The 27,430-nt window shown below is 34.7% G+C and overlaps 2 protein-coding genes and 1 long non-coding RNA gene across 4 annotated transcripts; 1 reads left to right on the plus strand and 2 right to left on the minus strand.

Moving 5' to 3' along the window:
- Window positions 1-4,684: 4,684 nt before the first annotated feature.
- LOC145109074 (uncharacterized) lies at window positions 4,685-5,424 on the minus strand. Its single transcript, XR_013708739.1, has 2 exons — window positions 5,099-5,424; window positions 4,685-4,947 (listed from the first exon to the last, which is right to left on the minus strand). It is a non-coding gene; the product is annotated as an uncharacterized LOC145109074 (long non-coding RNA).
- An 8,479-nt stretch (window positions 5,425-13,903) lies between these two features.
- Window positions 13,904-17,446, minus strand: LOC145109073 (Serine carboxypeptidase S28 family protein). The gene is made up of 10 exons (XM_079046184.1): window positions 16,955-17,446; window positions 16,653-16,839; window positions 16,405-16,538; window positions 16,189-16,301; window positions 15,895-16,018; window positions 15,225-15,386; window positions 15,001-15,156; window positions 14,809-14,888; window positions 14,307-14,356; window positions 13,904-14,180 (listed from the first exon to the last, which is right to left on the minus strand). The coding sequence occupies exons 1-10, from the start codon at window positions 17,339-17,341 to the stop codon at window positions 14,041-14,043; spliced, it is 1,533 nt and encodes a 510-aa protein (XP_078902310.1). The 5' UTR covers window positions 17,342-17,446; the 3' UTR covers window positions 13,904-14,040.
- Window positions 17,447-21,485: 4,039 nt separating this feature from the next.
- Window positions 21,486-26,363, plus strand: LINC4 (crowded nuclei-like protein). Of its 2 annotated transcripts, XM_079046186.1 has the most exons (8): window positions 21,486-21,811; window positions 22,159-22,368; window positions 22,441-22,694; window positions 22,785-23,055; window positions 23,125-23,208; window positions 23,306-24,735; window positions 24,835-24,934; window positions 25,926-26,363. In XM_079046186.1, the coding sequence occupies exons 1-8, from the start codon at window positions 21,614-21,616 to the stop codon at window positions 25,992-25,994; spliced, it is 2,616 nt and encodes an 871-aa protein (XP_078902312.1). In that variant the 5' UTR covers window positions 21,486-21,613; the 3' UTR covers window positions 25,995-26,363. The 2 variants fall into 2 exon arrangements, with proteins under 2 accessions (XP_078902312.1, XP_078902311.1); XM_079046185.1 differs by having other exon boundaries at window positions 22,785-23,208.
- Window positions 26,364-27,430: the final 1,067 nt, after the last annotated feature.

A 27,430-nucleotide genomic window follows, 5' to 3' on the forward strand; every position in this document is an offset into this window, starting at 1 on the left:
TCTCGAATGTTACATATAGTGTTAAACCTAAATTATAATTGAAAAAAAAAATAAAAAATAAAAAAAAAACATGAAACTATTTCTATAATCATTAAGAATTTTTAAATAAGTAGCTTAAAAATAACTTAGAATAAGAATAGTTAAAAGTAATATTATATAAAAACTTATAATGTTATTTTTAAAAACAAAACCATGGTTGTTGTTTTAAATAATTAAAATCAAAAAAACTAACAATATTCACCAAATAAATTTTAATCAAGTTCAATTTTTGAAAGCAAGTTAAAATAATTAAGATTTTCAAAATACGTTATTTTAAATACCTTACAACAATAATAGTTAAGAGTAACATTATATTCAAAAATTATATTGTTACCCTTAAAAACAAAAACAATGTTTGATGTTTTAAATAATTACAATGATAGAAAGTAAAATTTTAAGAAAATAAATTTTTTAAAATTAGTTAATCATAACAACAACTATAAATATCATTAAACCATATATTATATTTAATTTTATTCATGAATAACCCGTACGTAGAAGCCATTTAAACCGACAGTTTGGTTCGTGCTTCGGTTTGGTTCATCAACCAGTTTAGTTGTAACAATTGAATTTGGTAAGTTTCATATTTAGCCTCTTATCTAAAAAGTTTGAAAATTTGGTCCTTAAGCTAGGACGCGGGGCGTACAGGGTGGTACGCTTATCGTACTAGCCCGAAGTTGAACGCGCATTCAGTCCACGTACGTTGGGCGTACGTGGAGTACGCATGGCGTACGTGTGGATTATGAAACCCTAATTTCTAGGGTATTGCACCCTATTTAAGCTTTATGATAGCCTCATTTGGTCATGTTTAGACCGCCTCCACCCTCCCTTGTCCAAAAATCGAAACCCTAGTGTTTTTTTGAGAGTTTTGAGCGATAAAGTGTGTTTGTTGGTGCTTTGTGAAGGAGATGAATAAGTGGACCATTTGGAGTTGTGCTTGGAGCTTGAGGATCTAGGATTAGTTCATCATTTGCTACCCTTTTGAGGTAAAAAGCTCACATCTTGCTAAACTATGATGCTAGATCTAGTTATGTGTTGTTTTGTGCTTTTTGAAGTCCTTGGTGTGATTGTTGAGCTTCTTGATTCACTACAGAAGTGATTGATGGTAGATCTAGGGTTCTTTTGGTCCCTTTGCCCATAAAAATGAAAGCTTTGAGGTGTTTATGGACTCATGCATGTGTTAAGACCCTTTGTTAAGCTCTTTTGAGCTCTAGAGCCCCATTGAGCCATGCATGCACGTAAAGTTGCCAACTTCACATGATAAGTCACCTTAAGGAAGTCAAATTTGAGAGTTAGGTTGAAGTCTTAACCAATAAGAGCTTAATGATGAAAGTTGGCTACATGGGGAGTACGTTGGGCATACAAGTTGGTACGCTGCGTGTACTAGCACCAGAGCGTATACGCTAAGCGTATGAGTTGATTACGCCCAGCGTACTCAGTAGTGGGCTTCGGAAGTTTGGGCTTTCGATATTGGGCCCATATTGGACCTTAGGAGTCTAGGGAGTTGTTGGGCCATCAGAATTCTATTTTTGGGTTGATGTTATTATATTGGACTCTTTTGGTTGAAGGCCTATGAAGGGATTTGGGCCCAAATTGGAAAATTGGGCCATATTTGGGCCTTGGGTGATCATTTTGGAATTTAGGCCTTTTAGATAGTTGGAATGGGCCTTGGCCTTGGGCCAAGTTAAGTAAAGGGCAAAAAGGTCTTTTACCCTAGCTTGGACTCTTAGTGTGAGTCAGGATCCAATTATTAACTAGATGTTATTTTATGTTGATAGCGTAGGGATTTTAGCGGACCAGCAACCAGAGGTTTATCTGTGAGATGCATCAATCTGAGGTGAGTTTCCTCACTGGGTTTAGCGGGGCGAAGGCACCAATGCCGACCCATGATTATTATGTTAGGATGCTAGATGTCTGCATGACCCTTGCATGTTTTATGTGCCGGTATGTATACTGAGCGGGGCTCAATGTCGGGCGAGGCCTGATGACTGTATTGTATGCTATTGACTTTGTGATTATCGCATGTGTTAGCATGATTATATGTTTATATGTTTATTAGTGTACCAGGCGGGGCCCGATGTCAGGCGGGGCCTAATGAATGACAGATCTGTAACCCGAGCGGGGCTCGATGTCGGGCGGGGCCCGAGGTCGAGTGGGGCTCAATGTCGAGCGAGGCCCGATATGGGGCGGGGGCCCAGTATGTGTTTATTATGTATGGTATGTGGTAGTTTGGGGAACTCACTAAGCTTTGAGCTTACTGTTTTCAGTTTATATTTCAGGTACTTCTGGTTCGAAAGGGAAGAGCCCGGGATGATTGCAGAGCACACACCACTCTATTCCGCATTTTGAGATTTACTCTGATATTTTGTGTTGTAGTGATACACATTGGTCTTTTTGGTTGTATGACAATGTTTTGGATTACCATTTTATAAATTTTAAAAAATGAAATTTTTGGGTCATATTTTAGGACGCCACATCAGTTCACGAACCGGTGTTTTTGTGCAAGTCTACTCCCACCATGGGAATCATCTGGAGGCGTGATATGTTATAGACGAGAGCCAACTTTATGGCTAACCACAGTTGAGAAAGAAAAACAATAATCTAATTTTAAAAAAAAATGTAATCATTCATAAAATGGTGTAATCAAATAACGCCAACATAAGAAGTGAAAATATTTTTACAGCTTGGTTCGGGTAGAGGTAGGTGTCAGATTCAAAGCTAATTGTCACATTTAGTTATCTTCCTAAAGAACATGCTAAATCTGGTTTGTTCATAGAGCTTGTTCAAGTCTATTAAAGAGAAATGAGGATCAGTCATGAACATGAGTAGAAACATGAATTGCATTGGACCCTTTGGTTTATCATTGGTATCTTTTCTTTTCTGAACAGTAGTAGCATCACCGAGGAGAAAAGATTGATATCATGCTTACCTAACATCTGTGAGAAAGAACAGAACATCGATGAGAAAGAACAGAACACACGATGGAACTTTTGACAATCAATCAAAAAATTAAACTTTCTCTTTTTCAATGGGAATTCCCTATTTCCTTCATCAAATCCTAAAAACCCAATTTTAAACCACTTATAAATAATGATTCCTATGAACACCCAACTCAAAATAATGATCATCTTCAGCATCCGATTCTCAGCTTCAACTTTGTTCTTAGCCTTCAACAGCCCTGGAGATATAATTATCTTAGTACATCGTGCAAATCCTTCCTCATCAACCCATCCAATAAACTTACAATTAGGTTACTGTAAAGTTCAAATCCAACCAACTTATGGTCATTCTCACACAAGGGCTTGAGTTAGAAAGAATCAAAACGACCTTACCTTCTTCGCGTATCCATAAAGCCTTCTTATGGGGTTGTCATCAGTCCATGAAGTCAGAGAACGGAGAGGAAGAAAGGGGCGATGCTTCTAATGACTGTTCTAGGGTTTTTAAAGGGTATGTATAAGTGAAAGGACGAAAATGCCCCAAACTTGAAAGGCACGTGGGAGTTTTAACTCTAAAATCAAACGGTAGGTTAGATTAGGGACCAGGCGTGTAACAAATCAAACAATTAAGGATTCACAAGGTTAAAAAATAGAGTTAGGGACTAGGCACGCATGAAACACCAAACCACAGGGACCATTCGTTTAATTTGTCCTTAGTTATACCATCATCGTATCATCTCACAGCCTCCATCGTGTGTTCTGTTCTTTCTCATCGATGTTGCTCCGCCTGCAATCGTATTCCATCGCCTGCAATAGTTTTCCATCGCCTCCAGGTGGTGCGATTCCTACTCGACTGTTTCTCTTCTCCATCTATTCAGGTGATTTTCTTCTGCAACAGGTACCAATTTCTTTTTTTTTTTTTTTACTCTCTGTCTGATCGATTGAAGCTCCAATCATATGATTTCTGAATTTACATCCTTATTTTTGTGACCGGTTATTGAATCTGATGTTAAAGTTGATTATGCATATTTTTGTGATCGATTAAAGCTGATTTGCATCCTTATTTTTTGTGATTGATTGTTGAAATCATATGATTTCTGATTTTGAAGATTCTCCATCTGTTTCGTAGTTTAATATAAGCTGATTTTTAATTGCATTTGTTTGACAATTGATTGTTATGATTTCTGATTTTGAAGACGATTCTTTACCTAGTTAATGTAATGTGTATAATTTCAGCTTCAATATTGGAGTATATTTGATGAATATAGCTGATGGAATCTTCTTGATTGTTATGATTTATGATTGTGAATTATTTACACAAATACTCCTTCTATCCAAAAATTTAACATTTTTGAACGCATAGTTCGAGTCAATGTTTAAAAGCTAACCAAATGTCCAAAATACCCTTCACAAATGACAAAATCCGCATGTTAGACCGTTGGTGTAATATGTCAAAACTTGTAAACTTTTATGCCAACAACTTTTTAGCCCATCTTTTTAATCTCATAAATGACTAATATATTAGATTGATTACAAAAACTAAACTAAATAATTCAAAAAAGTTGATTTGATCTTCTTGAATAAAGTGATTATTGCTCAAATCTCTGCATGCAAAAATCACTTAAAAAGGAAATTATAGTAATCAATTTGTTCATCATTGTTACTGAAACCTTCTTCCTGTGACTCAATTAGGTAAAACAATAAATAAATGGTTCAAAGAAAGATATGGTTACGATGAATATGTGAATACAAAACTAATCACCTTTACCTTCTTTATAGCCCTTTCCACTAATACATATTTTTGGCTTTTCTTACATGAACCTATTCAATTGAAACATCAACAACTTAAATCTGAAATTTACTTAAAATTCCTGTTGCAAAGGAAGGTTCTGAATCCGATATTTTCTTCTTCTTACATGAGAGTAGATTCGTAGGTAGAGCAAGAAGAACCATCTGAAAAAACCACCTATACCTAAAACAATTTTACAAAAAATAAATTATTTCCTTCAAATAAAAAGGACAGATGTGATACAAATGGTAAGGAGGAAGTAGAAAGAAGAGAAAGTGAAGATGGCAGTAGCAGATGTGGCGACAAACGTAGGTTAATCGGATCCATTTCATACCTCATCAAAACGCTTCAATCGGCATCTCTCTTTTGAGCTGGTGTTGAAGGCTGTATATCTCAATAATCACAAGAAACAAAGTGAAATTCGTCCAATTTAAGCCCTAATTTCAAGCAAAGCCAAGTTACTTTCGATTTCATGGGAGTTTGGCATCGTTGCTTCCTTCTCCCTCTGACGAAAACTTCCCGAAGAGCTTTGAGTCGTTCATGGAATCGGAAACGCCTTTGGATGTGTTTGTTTCGCTGGAATACATGTTGGGGAAAGAACAGGAAGAATCGATTCGTGTGCAGATTTTTCTTTGTTTAAAAGAAATCAAAACGAACGACTGACCTAATAACCGATGTGGCAAAGTCACTAGGACAATCTGATGACTAAGCACGTAATCGAGTGACACGTGGTCAGCAACCCAAAAGTAACCAACCCAAAAATAAATTAATTCACAACATAGCCAAAACCAAAGCTTTGTAAACTTCTGCCACAAAAATAAAACAAAACAAAAACTGTTCTCTAAATCCTTTTGAGCTAATTTGTGTTTTTTAAGAATTATTTACAATTTGTGTTTAAATTTTTGTATGAACATTATGTTTAATGTTATCAAAAATTTATAAATTTTGTAAAAGAAAATTATATTATATATTTCCCCAAAAAAGATTGTAAAAAATTTTATAAATTTTTAATTTGTGTTTTTTAAGAATTATTTACAATTTGTGTTTAAATTTTTGTATGAACATTATGTTTAATGTTATCAAAAATTTATAAATTTTGTAAAAGAAAATTATATTATATATTTCCCCAAAAAAGATTGTAAAAAATTTTATAAATTTTTATCCAAAAAAATGGTTCGTATAAAATATTATATGTAAATAAGTCTAGATAATCAAACATATCATTTTTGGTCATTTTACATGTATAAGTAATTGACTTATTGACTTTTGCCGCTATAAAAGCTAAGCCAAACATTTTTTTAAAAACTCATTTTTCCACCTTCATAAGTAAATAAGTCATTTTGGGTAAAATTCATTTTTAACTTCAAAATGAACGCCCAAACACCTCATCATATTTTCACAGCTCGTTCCTCTATATATAAATATTTCGCGGTGATCTATGTCGGTAGAGTTTGCCTTCTACCTCATCATATTTTCACGGCTCGTTCCTCTATATATAAATATTTCGCGGTGATCTCTGTCGGTAGAGTTTGCCTTCTTTTGCCAAGGTCTCTTTCTTCTCCCTATTTTTCAATTCATTCCGACATCATAAAGCTCCGATTTTCTGATATTATATGGTTTTCTTTTTTGGTGTGTTTATTCTCTTTTTCGAGTGAAATACGATTTAAATCCGTAAATACATTAGATTTGTAGGTGTTTTATCACATGTAACCTTCTATATATAAAATAATAAACGTTGATATGTTTTGTATCGCCCTGTCCATGTAGAGCCTTTTTTTTCTATTGTTCATGGCTAATCTTATATTCTAGTGCTTGTTCATATGTCATATGTGACAGATTCTAAGATTATTAATATACCATGGTGAGTGTTGTCATGACTCATTACTCGTAACATATTGTTTTTTGTTAAATTGGAATATTGGATAATCTTAGAAGGCTAGTCCTTGTGCATATGTTATTAACTACTATATCTTACAAGGAAATTGTATTTACCAAAGTCTCGAATGTTTATTTTATTTAATAGTGTAGGAATGCCGAAGGAAAAAAGTATGCCAAGAAACCAGAACAATGACGATGGATCTATCATTTCACATCGGTCAGATCTTAACCATGATGTGCTTTTTTTAGTTATGATGCAACTTGGGATTATTGAATTTATTTCATTCTGTGGGGTTTGCAAGTCTCGGAGATCATTCGCACTGTGTAAAAGGAATGTGTTTATGGCATCTAAAACACCCATGTTTATACTACTAATGATATTGATATCGAGAACAAATGCTACCTAGTAGACTTTCAAGGAAGAAAATTCAAAACCACAATTCCTCACTCTTTTGAGAGGACATGTATTGGATTAACTTGTGGTTACTTGATCTTGTTTTGTAAGAAAATTCGTGATTTTTGGCTTGTGAATCCTATCACTAGACATGAACTTCATTTCCCTGTTGCTCACTTTACTGTTGGTGTCGTTCCTTTCTCTCAAAACTCCAAGGCTATCCTTGTCTTTTCACCTTCAATATCTAAGTGGGTGTTTGTTATCTTAGATATATTCTCTTCTAAGATAAGGTTTTCTATAGCAAATAAACGAAAATGGAAATATGTCTCCAGCCGTTTCTCCATCCATGATATACATGCATTCAAGGGGAAGATATATGTCATACTCACGTATAGGTGTTATTACATGAGTTGTATATATGAAGTGAGGCTTTTTCCATAATAGCATTAAAATAACACGTGTACATTGTTCTTTGATTTAGTCTTCTAGTCAAATAGTCATAGCAGATATGTAGGAGTTTATTTCTCCACTTTAGTTGTACTTCTCTGTATTTAAACTCATGTACCTCTTGTATCAAAACATATACGATTGAAGAGATATAGTATCATTCAATACCTGTGTTTCTTTATGGTATCAGAGCTGATAACACTTTGATTTTTTCTTTGTTATGGCATCTGCATCTCAAAGTATTCTCAATCTGGCTACCACCACAGCCCCTACCTTGAATTTTCAAATACCACAAATCACTGTGAAACTCGATCGCACCAACTATCCACTTTGGCGCACAACCATAGTCGCAGCCCTTGAAGCCTTCGATTTGGAGGATTATGTTATGAATCCTAAACCACCGACTGAAACAATAACCGTTCCTGCTGTTGCAGCCATTCCTGCCACTGATTCTACTCCGGCGGTTGCTGCTATTCCTGCCACCACAACACCAAACCCCGATTATGTTGTCTAGAAGAAACGTGATAGGTTTGTCTTATTATGGCTCAAATCCACAATGACGGATCAAGCTCATGCTCTGGTTGCCCGCTCAAACTCTTCTTACACAGCGTGGCAAACTATCGAAACCTTGTATCAAGCTCAAACTAGGGCTTGTCGTATGCAACTCAGAAATCAACTTCAGACCCTTACAAAAGGGTCTATGACTATGATGGAATACATTGAAAGAAAAAGGTCGATTGCTGATTCTTTAGCAGAGAACTTACGCCCAGTTCATGAAGAAGACCTAATCAACTACATTCTTGCTGGCCTGGATTCATCTTATGGCAGTTTCATTACTGCTTTTATGATGAAGTTTGAAACTCTAACAGTTGATGATCTCATAGGTCTTTTGTTACAGGAAGAAGCTAGGATTGAACAGGAACATCGTCGTCTTGTGTCCGTCTCACAAGCCCCTGCTGCTGCCCTAACAGTTAATCGATCAAATCATCGCTCTTCTCACTCCTATGCTGGTCACAGATCAAGTACTCCATCAAATGCTGATCAAAGGTCAAATTCCTCTAATGCAAATCGCAGCTCTGACCAGAGGAGACGACGCCCAATTTGTCAATTGTGTACTAAACCTAGTCACGAAGCTATTGATTGCTGGCAAAGGGGAAACCAAACAGATTTTCCATCTAGACGGCCAAATCCTAAAGCAAACCAGCGCCAAGCTTTTTTAGCCCATCAGAACAGCCCATCATCTATTGACCCAGCTTGGTATTTTGATACCGGTGCTACTGATCATGTTTCTCCCGACATTACCAAGCTCAACATAGCCGATTTATACACAGGGGATGAAAAACTTCAAGTAGGAAATGGTAATCACTTGTCTATTTCTCATGTTGGCTCATCTTCTTTATCTCATCTCAAATTGCAAAATGTGCTAATTGTTCCTAACCTTACTAAAAATCTTCTTAGTGTTTCTAAATTGACAGAAGATAATGATGTTTACATGGAATTTTGGCCTAAATCGTGTTCTGTTAAGACATTTCAGGGACAAACAATCCTTCAAGGGGATAAACATGAAGGCCTTTATCGACTACCTCCCCCTCATACTCACAAAGCTTTTACCCGTAGTCGCACCTCACTTCATGGATGGCACAAGCGACTTGCACATCCACATGAACCGCTTCTTCGACGTTTAGTTTCTACATTCAATCTTCCCGTGTCTACCAATAAATTTCCTACTGTTTGTGAGTCGTGTCAACTAGGAAAAAGTCATAGACTTCATCTCCCTAGTTCTCATGTAACATCCTCAAAACCGTTTGAAATAGTTTATTCTGATGTTTAGGGACCCTCCCTCGTTTTCTCTTTTAATGGAAGTCGCTATTTTGTCTTATTTATTGATGATTGTACTAAATTTGTATGGGTTTATTTCTTATCACAAAAATCTCAAGTCTTTGAAACTTTCTTACAGTTTCGAACAATGATAAAAACCCAATTTCAATGTGATATCAAAAGTTTACAGACTGACTGGGGGGGAGAATATCGAAATGTTTCTAAGTTTCTTCATCAACATGGTATTTTACATCGTCTCTCTTGTCCCCATACTCAAGAACAAAATGGAGCCGTCGAACGTCGAAATCGAGTCATTGTTGAAAAAGGTCTCACCCTTCTAGCTCAATCCTCGCTTCCTCAAAAATTTTGGGAGCATGCTTTTAAAACGGCTACCTATCTACATAATAGAACCATCACTCCTAGTCTAGCTTATGAGTCACCATATCAACGTTTATACCACAAGACACCCGATTATGATTTTTTTAAAAACCTTTGGATGTCTTTGTTATCCCTATTTGAGACCCTATAATCTTCATAAAATTGACTTTCGTTCCAAACCTTGTATCTTTCTTGGCTATAGCGCCTCTCATAAAGGTTATATATGCCTTCATCCACAAACTTCTTGTATATATATTTCACGTCATGTCATATTTAATGAAGATTTTTTTCCTTATCAACATTTAAACAAACATCAACAATCAAGTCATGATCCCAACACATCCATATCTCCTGATCCTTCACCTACGGTTGTCATTGATAATCCAACCCAAATTCCTAATCCACCAAACTCAGCTCCTTTTATTCATCCAACCAGTCCATCAGGCCCAACTATCACCCCTGCTCCACATATTACTCCATCTAGCCCGTCAGTCTTTCCTTCTACAAACCCTTCGTCCCCTGCCCCTCCGTTATCACCACACATCTCTTCTTCTAATACCTCCCAACCTCTGCCAACTACATCTATTTTTCGACCAGCTGAAAATAGTCAACACCCGATGGTCACCCGTGCACGCACAAACTCTCTCAAACCCAAGTTATTCAATGTTGATCTTTCTCATAGCCCTACCATTGAACCCCGCCTTTTTTCTCAGGCAATTAAGCACAAATGTTGGCAAGATGCGATGCGAGCAGAATATGAGGCTCTCATGAAAAATAACACATGGTCACTCGTTCCTTGTCCTACTAATGTCAATATTGTTGGTTCTAAGTGGATATACAGGGTGAAGAAACGATCGGATGGTACAATTGACAGATACAAGGCGCGACTAGGTGCTCAAGGTTTCAGTCAAGAAGAAGGAGTAGACTATTTTGATACGTTCAGTCCAGTTATTAAACCGACAACAATTAGATTGGTGCTTTCGATTGCTCTATCTCAAGGCTGGTACATTCGACAATTGGACATCAATAACGCCTTTCTTAATGGCGATCTATCAGAAGTGGTGTATATGAAACAACCCAGGGGCTTTGAAGATCGAAGTCACCCTCATCATGTCTGTCGGTTGAATAAAGCTCTCTATGGTCTTAAACAGGCACCAAGAGCTTGGTTTACAAAGCTCAAAATTTATCTAGTCTCACATGTTTTTCGCGCTTGTCAAGCTGACACCTCACTATTTGTTCATATTACTCCTACTGTTACAATTTATGTTTTAGTTTATGTGGACGATTTGATTATCGCAGGTACTAATAATCTTCAACTTCAAGTCTTTATTGATGGATTGAATCGGATCTTCTCACTCAAGGACCTTGGAGACTTGCATTTTTTTCTTGGGTTGCAAATTCACAGGACTAAGTCTGGACTAACCTTGTCACAACAAGCATATGTCACAGATATTCTCAACAGGAGTAATATGTCATTAGCCTCACCTATGTCTACACCTGCTGATCCGTACAGTCGACTACAAAAGGTTGGTGATCAGTTCTGTGATCCAAAGCTATACAGGCAAGTAGTGGGGTCACTTCAATATGCAACAATTACTAGACCTGACATTGCCTACTCAGTCAATCGTGTGTGTCAGTTTATGCATTCACCAACAAATCGACATTGGCAAGCTGTGAAACGTATTCTTAGATATCTCAAGGGAACGATTACTCATTGTTTACACTTCACACCTACTAAAGCCAAAGGATTACATGCTTTTTCTGATTCTGGGTGGATTTCCGACACTGATGACAGTCGATCACAATATGGTTTTGCTATTTTTCATGGTTCAAACCTCATTAGCTGGACTTCTAGAAAACAGAAAGTTGTTGCAAGATCTAGTACAGAAGCTGAGTATCGATCTCTAGCTTATACCACTGCTGAACTTATGTGGCTAAAACAGTTGATTATTGATCTTCAAGCTCCAATTCACACTCCACCACTGTTACTTTGTGATAATGTAGGAGCCATTTTTATGTCCAAGAATTGTGTTATCAGTACTAGATCAAAGCACATTGCTTTGGATTTTCATTTTATTCGAGAGCAAGTAGAGGCTGGTGAACTAAATATCTGTCATGTGTCCTCTGTTGATCAATTGGCAGATATCTTCACCAAACCCTTGGGCAAAGATCGTGTTTCATTTCTTCGTTCCAAGCTTCAAGTCCTTCCCGCTCTTGAGCTTGCTGGGGGGTAATAGCATTAATATAACACGTGTACATTGTTCTTTGATTTAGTCTTCTAGTCAAATAGTCATAGCAGATATGTAGGAGTTTATTTCTCCACTTTAGTTGTACTTCTCTGTATTTAAACTCATGTACCTCTTGTATCAAAACATATACGATTGAAGAGATACAGTATCATTCAATACCTGTGTTTCTTTATTCCAAAACCCAGAGTGATATTACTTGAAACCAAGAATGTTCTGATGTCCTTGTATATGTATTCGATGTTCATAAGTTGGGGAGAAAATCTTTATGTGATAGATCGCATGTCATTTCATCCGAACATGATTAATAAACTAGATGTTGATGAAATGAAATGGGTGCCACATAAAAAGAGAGGAGAAGAATATGCATTCTTTTTTAGCAATTTATCTAATAGTGTTGCTATAGGTATACCACACCTTCAGCGTTAATATGAGAGATATGATGTCACTAATGAAGATGGAAAAGTCATTTTCTTTCATACAAACATGTGGTACTTTTTCATGATTGTTTTGATGTAAATCGTCTAAGTGACTGATAACTTGTTGAGATTCTTTATCTTCTTTTTTGTGATGGAGATGTATGGTAGAACAGTGTCTAAGACTTTTGAGAATCGTGTCTTGATTTGCATATTTAAGTTTATTTTTAATAAGTTTGGTTATTGCACCTCTTTGGTTTATGCATATTCGTTACTAATATATTGTTTTATATTGGACTATTGATTTAAATGACAATGGAAGTATTAATTGGAAGTTTAAATTGTGATAATGATATGATAGGTACGATAATCCAATACGAAACGCCTTTTTTGGTTTAGTCGGTATGACATTCTATCTTAGAAGGGGTGAACAAAAATTAAAAGGGAAACGGAAAAACCAAAAAAATAAAACAAAAAATCAAAAACCGGACATAAACAGATGGTTTGGTGTCTTTATTATCAAAAACCAAAAAAATTGGGTTTGGTTTCGTTTTTTTGCATTGAAAAAAGCATAAAAACCGAACCGATTCGATTTATTAAACCAAAAATTTTATAATGCTTCTACTCAAGTTTGTCTACAAAATTTACTCTGTGTGTGTGTGTTCTTCTAAGTTGGATGAAGTAGATCTATAACCAAAGTCTCACTATAAACCGCTAACAGTAATTGATTTTCCTATTTGGAAACGGTTGTTGAGCATTGATGAAAGGCTTATAATTAACCTGATAGAGATCCAAGTGATGAATGCCTAAAAATTGCCAATATTAATCTCTTCTGTTAGTGATCATGTCATAGATTTTATATAATCTACAATGTCTATCAATTATCAAATTTGAAAATTTTGGTGATTGGTATACCTTATGCTTACTATAAACAAGAAATTTATGTTCATAAATGAACATTAAAGTGTTTTGACCATCATATCCTTCTGGCTTCAGTTCAATCTAATAATAGTTGATGTAACTCTTGAGCTCAAATAGGAATTTTACTTAAGATTATTCCAGTTTTAAGTGTGTTGATTGTCCTATGCCTTGTGCATGATGTAAGTTGTAATATAAAAGAGAGGTAACATATCTTCATCTTTGAACAACAGGTTGTAAACTACTATAAAACTATGGCTGCTGAAGGGGACCTCGTTATGCTCAACCTGATCCAACTTTGCCTGAACCTTGGAAGGGTTTAGTTGATGGGAGCTCAGGTGTCTTATACTACTGGAATCCTGAAACTAACATCATACATACATACATACATACATACATGATATTTTGAAACTTGCCACTTAATTTTTACTTATGTTGCTTCATCTGGTGGACATTTAGTCATTTATGTAGAGGTGATGATGCTTTGTAAGGGAATTAATGGTATCCAAGTAAAGTCTTAGCTCTTAAAGAGGATGAATACGATAAAATCTTATAAATTGTTTGCATTCTTTGTACGTTTCATATACATTTGGTACATTACTTTGTCAAGATGAAAATACGATACCAAGCAAAATAACATAAGCTTAATAGGACCAAACTACGTGAGCTTTTATTAATAAAATAAAAGAAGTTGTATTATATAAATACACACGTGGAACAAAAGTTTCCCTTAGAAGCCTATACAATAACATTTGTAACTACCAACAAAAACCAAGAATCTTTACATGTTAAAAAGGGTTTTCTTTTTGTCGTAGTAATCATGGATCCAAGCCTGAATGATCTCAACTTCAGACTCCCTTTGCTTCACCAACCAATCAGGATCATCGCCTGTGGCTGCACGTAGATCCAAATGATGTGCACCTGATACACAATCAAATATGGATGAGGTAAAGAGGAAGAAATGTAGTACCCATAAAAAGATTTGTTTTTTTTTTTTTTTTTTTTTTTTTTTGTTATGAGACAAAAAAAATGTACGACACGGGTTACCTTTTTCTGTCACAAGAGCAACTACGCTTTCTGACACGTTCTCCAAAACACTACAAAAACATATACCAATTAAATTAGGGTAATGTCCTAAACCTATTTGTTTTTCTTTTTTTACATCTAAACAAAATATCATAAAAATAGGTAACAAGATATTTGTTTTTGCTCAAATAATCCATTAAAATAATGTTATTTTGTGAACACAATGTTCCAATCGCTTACCTTCTTACCTTCTTATAGTATTTATTAGAACAACAGTTAAAAAAAAAAGGATTGTTACCCATTTATAAAAATATATTTGAAAACTCGTTTTGCAACTGTTATGTAAAAATGTCAAAATAGACACTATATTGCGTCTTTCCATGATATGTTAAGATTTGGCATCATTCCATTCCAGTTTATATAGTTTTGTTTTTGTTACTTTGTAAGAATAACGGCTAACAAACATATAGTGAAAAAAACAAAATACCATGAATAAAAAAATCATTTGTCTTGAAAGTTATACCTGCCACCGCTCCAAGGATCCAAGAGACCATTTGAGAAGATGATGTTGCTTCCAAATTTTTTCAACACAGATTTGTAATCCTACACATATATTATATACCAATTATAAAACCACAATATCATTTCATTTTCAAATATTAGCTGTATAACAAAAGTAATTATTTAAAAAATAAATCTTTAAAGAACTTCTTACATGTCCACCGAATTCGGTCGTAATCCAAGTGGGCCTAGGAATGACCCGGAATTGATTCCAACATTCCTCGGCATAAGAAGTGGAATTATATTCCCATTCCGGAAACATGCTCGAGTCTCTGTCACTAGACATCGGCATCACCATTTCCGTGCATGCCTGAAACATTGTAATTGCAATTCCTTTGTTTCCAAACACAAACATACATATACATACATAGCACATACCTGCCAATTCCAACCATTCATGCCATGAGGATCATCATCCAATTGAAAGCAATCGGCTTTTCCGGTGTAATTGTAATACACACTCACACCTTTAAAGATACGCTCCAAAACACTACTCCCACTCCCATCATCATCAGGGGAATAGTCTATCTCTTTGCAAACCTGGAAAAATCCAAACAAGCACTTGACTTGGTATGATGGAATGGAATCAGAGGGCAGGAATGGATTGGCTCGTTCCGAAGGAAAGAAAGTTTGTTTCTTTAGCCAGTGTGTTTATTTTTCATTCCATCATGGAATGGAATTTTGAATGACACAAATCTTTTTCATTCCATTATGTTTTAATTATTTTATTAAAAATTCATTAATTATTAGTAAAAAATGTATATTTTATTCACAATCACACATACGGCTAAATGCAACAAATAGCATGCTATTTTCATTTATTTGCTTATTATAGCATCTTAATCTCATTTCATTCTGTTACAATTTACATTCTACTTTCAAGTTTCTTTCTTATCAAGACATTGTACCTTGAAAATTGCCTTTTTTTTTATGACATTATGCGATCTATCAAACAGAGTTTGAAAATCAAAAGGAATGTGAAATTGCAAATAATTCAGCCTTTATTTGATAACTCAAATTCATATTTCACAAAATCACAACAACTAACCTCTTTTATAGGGTAAGCAGGCAATGGCATTAGGAATTGGGTTGGGTATGGATAGTCCACCATTGCCAAATAACTATACGCTGAATCCAACCAATCAGAAAGATCCTCACTGCTATTTAGTTTCCTGAAAATTTATATCTTCAATTCATCAAATACAAATACCCGAATGTAATAAACAACTTAACAAATGTCACAGTCATTTTCCAGAATATTTTTACACATCGTTTTATAAAAATGATACATAATAATAGAGAAAAAAGAAAAGAAAACAGGGGTTGCTATTTATGTTCTTACCCACATAAGTGGAAAGTTTTGGCAAGATGATCAAGACCATTTGCTTTCTGACCCACGGAATTTATTATATTCCAAGATTTCTTTATTGTATCAAAACAGCTTCTGCTTTCTCGCTATTATATTTATGTTACAACAAGAAAAGAAATTTTTTTAAAAAAAGGTTAACTTGAAGAAAATGCGAAGAAGATGAATGAGGAATAAAGTATTTTGACAAACTTTGAAATCATTGGAGACGATATCATAAAACGTATCCAAGGGCACGATATCCTCGAATTGAAGAATCGGAGCAGAAGAAGCAAGTGCGCCGATGGCAATATGAGGATACTTGAGCCTCATCCATGCTGCCAACACTGTTGAATTAAACAAAAACCAGGATCCGAAAACATGTATAAAGATCAAATCTTTTGATGAGATTGTTTAATTTTTGTTGAAATTGTTTAATTTTTGTTGGAAAAAGATCTTACTTCCACCGTATGATCCACCGAACAAGATTACAGGGGACGCTTCGGCTGACAAATTTCTCTTCAAATCGGTGATGAGAAGAGCGTAATCAGCAAGTGCTTGTTCGGCTGTTAGATAGGCTAAAGTAGAAGCGTTCTTGTATGCCTCTTTCTGGCTCCCATATGGCATCGATTCACCATAATATCGATGCTAAATCAAATTACGCATATTTTGATAAAATTGAATCAATAAATAGACTGAAATATGCATTTAAAGTGCTGCAAGTGAAGAAATTGATGTAGAGTAGAGTGATTAGGGCTTTTACTTCAGGGAAGACGACCATGGCACCGAAACTAGGGGCGAGTTCCCAAACGAAGCCGGTGTTGACAGCGAACCATTCGATGTCGCCTTCATTGCCGCAATAAAGGAAGATTGGGCCCAAACGATTAGGGCCGACCCAGTGATCGGAGTTGATGAGATAACGTTGTTGGAACTTGGGAAGATCATTGAAGCTGAAATGATCAAGAGTCTGATGAAAGTATCGTGTCTCGTAAGTGTACTTCAGCTGAACAAGAATGTTTTGGGTTTTGAGAAGCCGTGAGGATTTGCTGGGAAACGGAGGTGGCCGGCGAGATTCCGGCGTCGATGAAAGTAGGCAGATGATTAGGAGGGAGAATAAGAATGCGAGCGAATCGGAAAAGGGTTTTGCCATGGTGGTGGAGGGTGGCGATGGAGAACAGTAGTGGCCGAAGTGAAGTGGAGGGTTCTTTATAAAAAGAAGCTAAATTTCCATTAAGATGGAATTCAAAAAAAATTAAAGCTAAAAAGCTAACAAGAAAATGCATCTTCATGTTATCTTCCAAGATAAAACAAGAAAAAAAAAACTTTTTCTTTTTATATATGACTTGCCTTTTATTTCAAGACGAAGATAGGAAAAATAACATGTAAAATTTACTTTTTATTTTCTAATTTATTATTATTATTATTTTTTAAGTTCACTCGAGTGTTTAAAACCTATCATTTTGACAGATAATATTTTTTTTTACACAATTATCATTAGACATTTTTCGGTTATCTTCTCCGACCAACAACATTCACTCCCACCAACATTGTCCACCTCCCATCGCTGCCATCGACCTCTAGCAACCAACACCACTGTTCATCACCACCATTAGTCATCAGTATCATCCACCTCCACCAACAGACAACACCTTGCAACCTTGAATGAAGGTTGCTCCCGGTGGCACGGTTCGATATGAAAAGGGAATAGAGGGATGTGGGGATAGATTGGTTTTCGTAAAACGAGAGAGAGAGAGAGAGAGAGAGAGAGAGAGAGAGAGAGAGAGATGTCTGAGCGACGATAGTAGAGATGTTGGTGGTAGTAAACAGATGGTGTAGCATTTTCACCGCATAGAATAATAAGGATGGTATACGCTTTGTAATGTTTTTAAAAAATAAATAGGTAAAATTGTGTTTTCTTTTATTCTTTGGAATTTTGTTGGCCGGTGAAGATGATAGAAAACTGATGATGACCGGAAAATACAAAGGTGACTAAATTTGTACAAAATTAACTTAATGGTAAATCGTGTATAATAAAAGTTTATTGTGTTTTTTGAACATAAAATATGAATTTAATGACCGAATATATAAACCGGCTGGATCTGTAATAGTTTTTCATCTATTACGGCCAATAGCATGTTGTTAATTTAGTTTAATCATGTGCATGTATGCTATGAAGTTAACAATAGAATAATCAGTTTTTTTTTTAAATAGGAGGTCTTTCTTCTATTACGACAAATAGCATGGTTGTCATCTAGGGTTTATAGTTCACATGTATTTTATATGGAATATCATTTGGGTAGATGTAGTAACGCTTAGTTCCTGAGTCTCGATTAAAGAGAGAAGTGCGAAGTGGATGAAAGCGAGAATAAAAAAAATTGATGTTCCTCGTTTTATATTATGGGCGGATCTACTATGTTGCACCGGGTAGCACGAGATATGTCTCAAATTTTCTCGTTAAATGTAAATTTAGTGAAAATTCGTCGAAATTCTGTCAAACATCATTTGGAAATCCGTTACACATCCCTCACGAATCCGTTGGCAATTCGTCACGAAGTATGATAATTGTTAATTTAGTGTAAATTACTCTGTTTAGTGGCGATTTTGTGACGGAAACTACCTACAGAAATGAGCATTTTTCTATTATGCAACTCCTGAAAAATTTGTGCTAACCTATGATTTTTCTTTTTGGCTTTAATATTGTTTTATATAATGAGATAAATTAGAAAGAAGAAAAAGAATTTCCTCCTAATTCACCATCCAATTTGGAAGGTTTGAAAAGAAAATAAATTAAATTTTGAAAATAAAACTCGAATTTATTTTTTCTTTTCCTTGAGAACATATAAAATACGTATTTTCTTTTTATTTTTTCCAAACGAATTCTTTTTATTTCTCATATCTTTTTATTTATTTATTATATTGTTTTTTACTTTCCCATTTTTTTTCTTTTCGGGAACCAAGTGTAACGGATGAATTGGTGAAAGACTTCCTTAGAGTTTGATTTGGTTTCGTCACGCTGATAAATAAGATTTCAGTTGGTGGCCGATTTTTTGGTTTAGGAAATTAATTTTGTTTTCAAAACTGATACCATAGAAAATGGAGAATGTGTACGTATTTCTCATTGTCTTGGGAGCCCAAAAAATACAAGATGGATACAAGAGGAAGTCCTAAAAATATAACAAGGAGATCGATACAAATTACAATAGGGAAAAATAAAAAAATTAAAGAGAAGAGATATAGATGGTTAAGAAAAGAATCATTTTTACAATTATTTTTTCAAAAACCAGATTTATTTCTTCTCATTTGAATTTTGAACAATCCGGACCCCAAAACGAAAAGAAATTGAATTTAGACAAAACTTCAAAAATGGTCCCTGTGGTATTCGAAAATATCAAGTTTAATCTCTAAGTTCAAAAAACCTCACAGATGGTCCCTGTGGTTTCAAAACTTTTAACATTTGATCCTTCCGGCTCACTCCGTTAGCATTTCACCGTTAAGTAAGGGGCATTTTTGTCATTTCACTACCTAGGGACCATTTATGAGGTTTTCAATTACTTTCTTTTTTTAAAATAAATAAATAAGGTCTCTCTCTCTCTCTCTCTCTCTCTCTCTCTCTCTCTCTCTCTCTCTCTCTCTCTCTCTCTCTCTCTCTCTCTCTCTCTCTCTCTCTCTCTCTCTCTCTCTCTCTGGACCTCTAACTAAAACCCCAACAAAAAACCTGCAACAATCTAAGAAAATGCAACAACACATAGCTTGGATGGTTAAGGTTTCCCTCGTCTCCCACACCTATGTTTATAATCGCACCTCTATAATCACACGCTAACACTATTGTGCTGAAAACATTAGACTCGAAGTACCCTCTCTATCTTTTTTAGGAATCTTCCAACTTTCACAACCATTGTCACCTGGAGAAATTCACATTCGATTATTTGAGCTTTCTAATGGCCTCTTGCGTTCTTAATCTCCCAGCGCTGTAATCACAGGCGTTCTAAGATAATGGAGAGTACAACTTACACAACAGAAAGTACTACTCATTTTTTTCTTTCTTTTTTCCTTATTTTTGTTTGATATTCGATCCATCATTCAATCTTAAACCCAATTCTCAGTTGTCATATTGGATTCAACATCAATTTTTATTTCAACTAGAAGTGAAAACAAAGTCTAATTGTATAGTCCTTAATGCACACACCAACTGCTCGTAGAAATGCTCCAAGACAAATCTTCCATGAATTTGTACCTGTTCTGATTTTCACGACGACTTCAAAGTTCAAATCACCAGAAGATAACCGTAACACCACCCTTCTTTCTCCATTGTAAGAGCCTCATCAAACCATAAACCACAACCATTGTTCATTTTTTTAACACAAATCGGAAAATCAATAAAAACGTCTCCTGCGTGACAGAGAGAGGAGAATGCAACACTCTTTTCCCTTGTTCCTAATTTTTGACCAACGATTGAAGAAATAAGGGAGAGTCGGACGAGTAGTCGGGTGTACCGGCGACGACTTACGTCAGGAACTCGTGTGAGCTCCGACAACACCAAATGGAAGTCGCTGTTTTCAACATTCCCTTAGGAAGAGAATACCATGGAAACACTAAAATGGAAGGGATTAAACATTTTACAGGAAGAAGACGAGCCTTTGTTCAAACTGAATCCGGATGTGTCTTTGGAATGGAGCTAGATCGAAGTGATAATGCTTATACAGTCAAAAGAAGGTTACAAATAGCTCTCAGTCTCCCAATTGAAGAAAGTTCTTTAACTTTTGGAGACATGGTTTTAAAAATCGTGATCGGATAAAAGGGAAGTGGGGGGATTTTTTTCTGGAGGAAGAAGAAGAATGGAGAAGAAGAGAGAAAGGGGAGGAGACGAACGAAGAGAGAGAAATGGGGGGGGGGGGGGTTAGGGGTGACCAGACAGTTGAAGCTTTTGAGTTTTCTTGGGATGAACACACAATGAGAGAGAGAGAGAGAGATGGGTGGAACCCCTTGCATATTTATTTATTTATTTTAAAAAAATAAATAATAGAAAACCTCATAAATGGTCCCTAGGTAGTGAAATGACAAAAATGCCCCTTAATTAACGGTGAAATGCTAACGGAGTGAGCCGGAAGGACCAAATGTTAAAAGTTTTGAAACCACAGGGACCATCTGTGAGGTTTTTTGAACTTAGGGATTAAACTTGATATTTTCGAAAACCACAGGGACCATTTTTGAAGTTTTGTCTTGAATTTATTTACCGCTTTACAAACGTCGTCGTTTGGCAATGAATGTTTATTTTGAAATAAAAATCATAAAGGAACGAAAAGCTGAAAGCAAAGCAGCTGTGAACAAAAAGAGTCAAAAGTCGATCGAAAAACCAAAATCCAAAGAGAATCGTGGAACAGATCATCGATCTCGGTTTTAGGTTTGAGTGTTTTCAGATCGGATGGCGAGTCCTCATTCGGGGCGATTTGCAGTTACTCCCACGACACCCAACAATTCGTCTAGGGTTTTGAGTTTGAAAAGCCCTTTGACTGATGAAACCATATGGAAGCGTCTTCGTGAAGCTGGCTTCGATGAAGAATCGATTAAGCGAAGGGATAAAGGTTCACTCATCGCTCACATCGCTAAACTCGAAGCTGAGGTCCTCTCTCTTTTGCCTTTTACCTTGATTAATATTCTTCTTGGCTTTGTTTATATTCACTGCTCGACGTATATGTTATTCTTTGGTAACTAGGTGTTTTGTTTTTCTCTTTTTGGAAGGAATTCCATTAATGCATAGTGATAATTGAGTTTTAAAGCTTGAATTAATTTGCGACATAAATTGGGAGGTTTAGTCATCTTTAGGGCAGCGAAAGGGGTATTGTGAAAAACGTACAAACCCTAATCTTCAAGAAAACCTTCCAACTCCTCTTTTACTTGGACGTTAACTATTAATTGGATTCCTCCATTGGTATCATTGTCTTATCTATTTCTGTGAATTTGATGCAGATATACAACCTTCAAAATCAAATGGGCATTTTGATAATTGAAAAAAAAGAGTGGGTTGCGAGCTATGAACAGATGAAATCCACCGCAGAGTCAGCTGAAATGACACTCAAGAGCAACCAAGCTGCTCATTTATCAGCTTTAGCTGAAGCAAAGAAAAGGGAAGAGAAGTTGAAGAAAGCTCTAGGAATAGAGAAAGAATGTGTTTCCAATGTACGCATACAATGTTTTCTTTTCATAACGTGTTTATTGGCTTTCACTAAAATAGTATCTTTCTTTTTCTAGATTGAAAAGGCATTACATGAGATGCGTGCAGAATGTGCTGAGGCAAAAGTTGCAGCTGAAATTAAATTAGCTGAAGCAAGAACAATGATGGAAGAAGCCTTAAAAAAGATGACTGAAGCCAATTCAAAGATGCAAGCTGCAGAATCTTTGGATGCAGAAGCTTCTAGATACCGAAGAGTTTCTGAAAGAAAGTTACATGAAGTTGAAGCACGTGAAGATGATCTTAGGAGACAGATAAATTCATTCAAATCAGAGTATGTTATCTTATCTTTATGAATATATACTTTTTGCCTTATCCAGCACTGAATTAACTATATTTGGTGCTCTGTATGTATATGATACAGGTGTGAAGCAAAAGAGAAGGAAATTCTTCTTGAAAGACAATCTTTATGTGAAAGGCAGAAATCTGTGCAACAATCACAAGAAAGATTACTTGAGGGGCAAGCTTTGTTAAATCAAAGGGAAGAATATATTTCAAGTAGAATTGAGGAAATAAGTAGCCATGAAAAGCAGTTGCAGGCTTCAAAATTAAGCCTTGAAGAGGAACGTAAATCTCTAAAAGAAGAAAAACACAATCTTGATACAAAAGCAGCCTCCTTGGATTCTAAAGAAGAGGTTTTGTTCAGATATTTTATTCTTTTTATAATAACTTATACTCCTCTACTCATTCTTTATTGCTTACAGGATATCACAAATAAGGAAAACGAGTTAAAAAAGAAGTATGAAGAGTTGCGTATACAGCAAGAGGAAATTGCAAACAAGGAATCTGTGAGTTACTATTTAATTTACTCCAAATGATATATATATATATATATATATATTTTAAATTGGAATTACTAAATTTGTTTTTTTTTATTTTTTTCAGGAGAGAGTTAAAAAGGCTTTGTCTGATCATGAAGCTGTTTTGAAGGAGAAGAGTTCCCAATTTGAAGCTCAATTAGAAAGAAAACTCAAAGCAATGGAGGAAACGTTTGAGAACAAAAGAAGGGCTTCAGAGTTGAGGGAAGTTGACTTTAGTCAACGGGAGGATTTACTTGCAGAAAAAGAGCATGAATTGGAGGTTAAAGCGAGAGCCATTGGTGAGAAGGAAAAGGAGCTTTCAGAAAAAACGAATGCTGTTGAGGAAAAAGACAAAACAGTCCTTGAAGTGGAACGAGAGTTAAAGCTGCAGAAAAGTATATTGGAGAAAGAAAAAGAAGAAGTTAATCAAATGAAAATCGATCTTCAAAAATCCTTAAAGTTATTGGATGAAAGAAGCAAGGAAATTTTGAATGCAGAAGAGAAAGTGGAAGCCATGAGAAACGAAACAAACGAGTTGATGATTTTGGAAAGAAGGTTAAAAGAGGAAATCGACATGATTCGAGCTCAAAAACACGAATTTGAAAGTGAAGCAGAAAAATTAAAAAAAGAAAAAGCAAAATTTGAAACGGAATGGGAATTAATCGATGAAAAAAGAGAAGAATTAAGATTGGAATCAGAGAAAATCGCAGAAGAAAGAGTTACAATCTTGAAATTCTTGAAGGAAGAACGCGATGTATTAAAAAAGGAAAAAGACATGATTCGGGAACAATACAAAAAAGACGTAAATACCGTTTCGAACGATAGGGAAAAGTTCATGAGAGAAATCGAAAAAGAACGATCCGATTGGTTCTCCAAAATCCAAAAAGAAAGAACCGATTTTGTCTTGGATATTGAAATGCAGAAAAAAGAATTAGAGAATTGTATTGAAAAGAAACGTGAAGAAGTAGAAAGCTATTTAAAGGAAAAAGAAAAATCTTTTGAAGAAGAAAAGAAAAAAGAACTCGAATACATTTCATCTTTAAAAGAAACAGCAAGAAAAGAAGCTGAACAAGTCAACATTGAAATGAAAAAACTTGAAAAGGAAAGAAAAGAAATCATTTTAGATCATGAAAGAAGGGATAAAGAATGGGCTGAATTGAATGATTCTATACAACAGTTAAAAGACCAAAGGGTAAAATTGGAAAAACAGAGGGAACTTTTACATTCTGATAGACAAGAGATTCTTGAAAAGATCGAAGAGTTGAAGAAACTAGAAGATGTGAAAGGTGTTGGCTTTCAAATCACTGAAAATGAAATTAAAGAATGTGATCCAAATTTGCAAAAAAGAAATGAAATTGTGGAAATTAATTCATTTAAAAATGAATTAAATAATAATGGGTCAACACCTCCTCTTTCTGCTCCTTTTGGGTGGCTTAAAAGGTGTGCAAGTACTTTGTTGGAGCAAACACAGAGTAACAAGAAAAGGAAGAAACAACCGGACGATATTACCCCTCGGTATATTTATATATTTTTATTTTTTTATATACTTTATTGTTAAATTGGTTTATAATTATTAAAATATAACTTTTGTGAGTTTTTTTTTTGTGTTTGTAGGAGGGATTCTACCAAGGAGACTACTGTGTATATTGACAAAATTATTAAAATTCGAGAAGTGACATCTGTTCGTAGTAAAAATACTGTTGAAAATAGTCAGGTAACTTTTTTTTGACTGGTTTATATCTGTATGATGGAGTCATGGATGGAATGGAATTGGTCATTCCGTTTGGAAAAAGTGTTTTGATGGAATGGAATGGAATGGCTGGTTGTTGAAAGAATGTGATTCCTTCCATTGAATGTTTTTTGATAGGATATTTGCATGACTTTTATATCTATGATTTTTTAGCAATCATGGAAGGAATGGAATTGTTCATTCCATCGGAATGAAAAAAAGCATTTTGTGTTATCTGAATGAATGGAATGGGCTGTTCTTGAACCAATTTGATTCTTCTGTTTTATTAATTTTTTCACTCCTTTTATCTGATATTAAACTTTTATTAATATAATATTTAGTGACAGATGCCTTTTTTTTTTTTTTAAAAAAAACTAATGATTTTTAATTAAATTTCAGTTTTAGGCTCTAAAAATAACTAGAATATATATTTTCTGTTTTAATATCTGGGATGTATTTATTTTTTTACTTTTTTTTTTTATTAAAAAAAGGGTTTTATGCAGAAAAGTCCCATTATTTTGGGAATTTTTTTGATAAATTCCTAAATGTTTTTTTTTAACAGAAAAGTCCTGATTATTTAACAATTTCCCAAAATTAACGAAAAATTCCTTTTTTTTATTTTATTTTAACAGGAGATGACAGATTATGTGATTTTCCCATAATAACGAAACTTTCCTGTTAAAAAAAGACATTTAGGACTTTATCAAAAATTTTCCCAAAATAATGAGATTTTTCTGTATAAAACCCTTAAAAAAATTCACAAATTTTTTTACACTTGTATCTTGATATAATATAAAAAAGTGCACACACAATTCATTCTATTTCTACATGTCTACAACTCACAACCAAAATAATCATGGAATGCATTATGCAACAACTCTTCCAGATTCCATTCCCATAATATGTCAATTCCATTCCATCAAACCATTACCAAACAAATCCTTAACCACACTATTTTTTTTTTATTTTTAAATAGGAGGGAGAACAGAAAAGCCACCTGGAATCAAATCACACGAAGAAGCTTAAAGGACAAATTCAAGAGTGATTTATGTGCATAATAACCCAATCTTATTATATATATATTTTAGGGTTTTAGGTACATATCAAGTAATGGTGGTTTGGTTTCCTTTTTAGGGTTTGGTGTTGTGAGGTAAAGTAGGTTTGATGATATTTTGACTTTATAGAAGGGTTTTTAACTTTCTATAAACCCTAATTTTCGAGTGTTGACTTTTTTTCACGAATAGTTGACTTTGACATGTTTCTTAGTCTTGTAGAAGGGTTTATTTAAGGGTTTTGGTTGGGAGTTGTAAATGGTGGTTTTGGATTTGGTGTTTGGTTGTGCTATTTGTTTGTTTAACTAAATTTGTGTAAGATGACAATATTTTGGTTTTAATGGTATGGATTTTGGTGACTATTTGATGTTGAACATGTTTATATGCGTTAATTATAATATAATATGCCTATTTGATCTATGTAGCTAATTTGTGTTTTATATGCCATCAAAGATTATGTGTGGTATGTTGTCATCAAGGGATATATGTATATATTTATTTAAATGATCTAATATGGTCATTGACAACTTTAGATGAAATATAACGAATTGTTATTCTTAAATTGATACATATCAATAGATACAACAATAGACAATGAGAATTCCATTCAAATCACATCATAACACGAATTCCATGGTCAATTTAGGATGTAGATGAACTAATGAAGGATTCATCACCCATTTAAGCTTCATAAATCTCAATTTGATCAAATATATAGATTAACTCCAGTAAAATAGAACACTAAAATATCTATTACTAAACTCATTGAATCAATGGGTTCCACCAACAATTCAAGAACCAAATACTGATATCCTCTTTTACTGTAGATGAAATAATCACAAGTGAAGGGAACATGATTTAGGGGATTTAGGGGTTTTAGATCTAAGCCTTCACAAAGTTCGAAATTTTGCAAACTAGACCAAAGATGAGATTTTTACTAACAAATTAAGTCATTTAGTTTCTTGATAGGGGTGACAATTGGCTAGGTTGGGTCATAAATGTGTTGATCTGTTTAATTAAATGGATTGAAAATGTCCACCAAACTCAACCCAATCCGTTTAAATAAACAAGTTGATAATTTTCAACCCAACCCAACATTTTTAGTAAATGGGTTGAATTTGGGTTGACATGTTTATTGTTTTTCCAACCTAACCTATTTACTAAACAAGTTAAACACGGGTTGACATGTTTAAATTTTCACAAAAAACCCCTTAAAAATCAAATAATCCATGGTTTTTGATAAATAAAAAATAATCAAAATATAATGATCAACTAAAAAATAATACTAAAAAACTATAAATTAAAAAATATTAAAAGGGTTGGTGGGTTGTAAAGGGGTTATGAATTTCAACTCTAACTCGACCTCTTTAATTAAACAGGTTGACCTATTTAATTAAATGGGTTCAAAATCTTAATCCAACCTACTATT

Source organism: Lactuca virosa, chromosome 4, assembly GCF_052849685.1.
Source record: "Lactuca virosa cultivar CGN04683 chromosome 4, Lactuca_virosa_CGN04683_v6, whole genome shotgun sequence".
In the NCBI taxonomy this organism is placed as follows: domain Eukaryota; kingdom Viridiplantae; phylum Streptophyta; class Magnoliopsida; order Asterales; family Asteraceae; genus Lactuca; species Lactuca virosa.

Coding starts and splice junctions, on each gene's coding strand:
- LINC4 (XM_079046185.1), top strand. CDS start 21,614: ATGGCGAGTCCTCATTCGGGGCGATTTGCAGTTACTCCCACGACACCC. Junction 21,812..22,158: donor TCGCTAAACTCGAAGCTGAG/GTCCTCTCTCTT, acceptor AATTTGATGCAG/ATATACAACCTTCAAAATCA. Junction 24,736..24,834: donor CCGGACGATATTACCCCTCG/GTATATTTATAT, acceptor TTGTGTTTGTAG/GAGGGATTCTACCAAGGAGA.
- LOC145109073 (XM_079046184.1), bottom strand. CDS start 17,341: ATGGCAAAACCCTTTTCCGATTCGCTCGCATTCTTATTCTCCCTCCTA. Junction 16,539..16,652: donor CGGTGGATCATACGGTGGAA/GTAAGATCTTTT, acceptor TTAATTCAACAG/TGTTGGCAGCATGGATGAGG. Junction 15,157..15,224: donor TGAATGGTTGGAATTGGCAG/GTATGTGCTATG, acceptor ACAATGTTTCAG/GCATGCACGGAAATGGTGAT.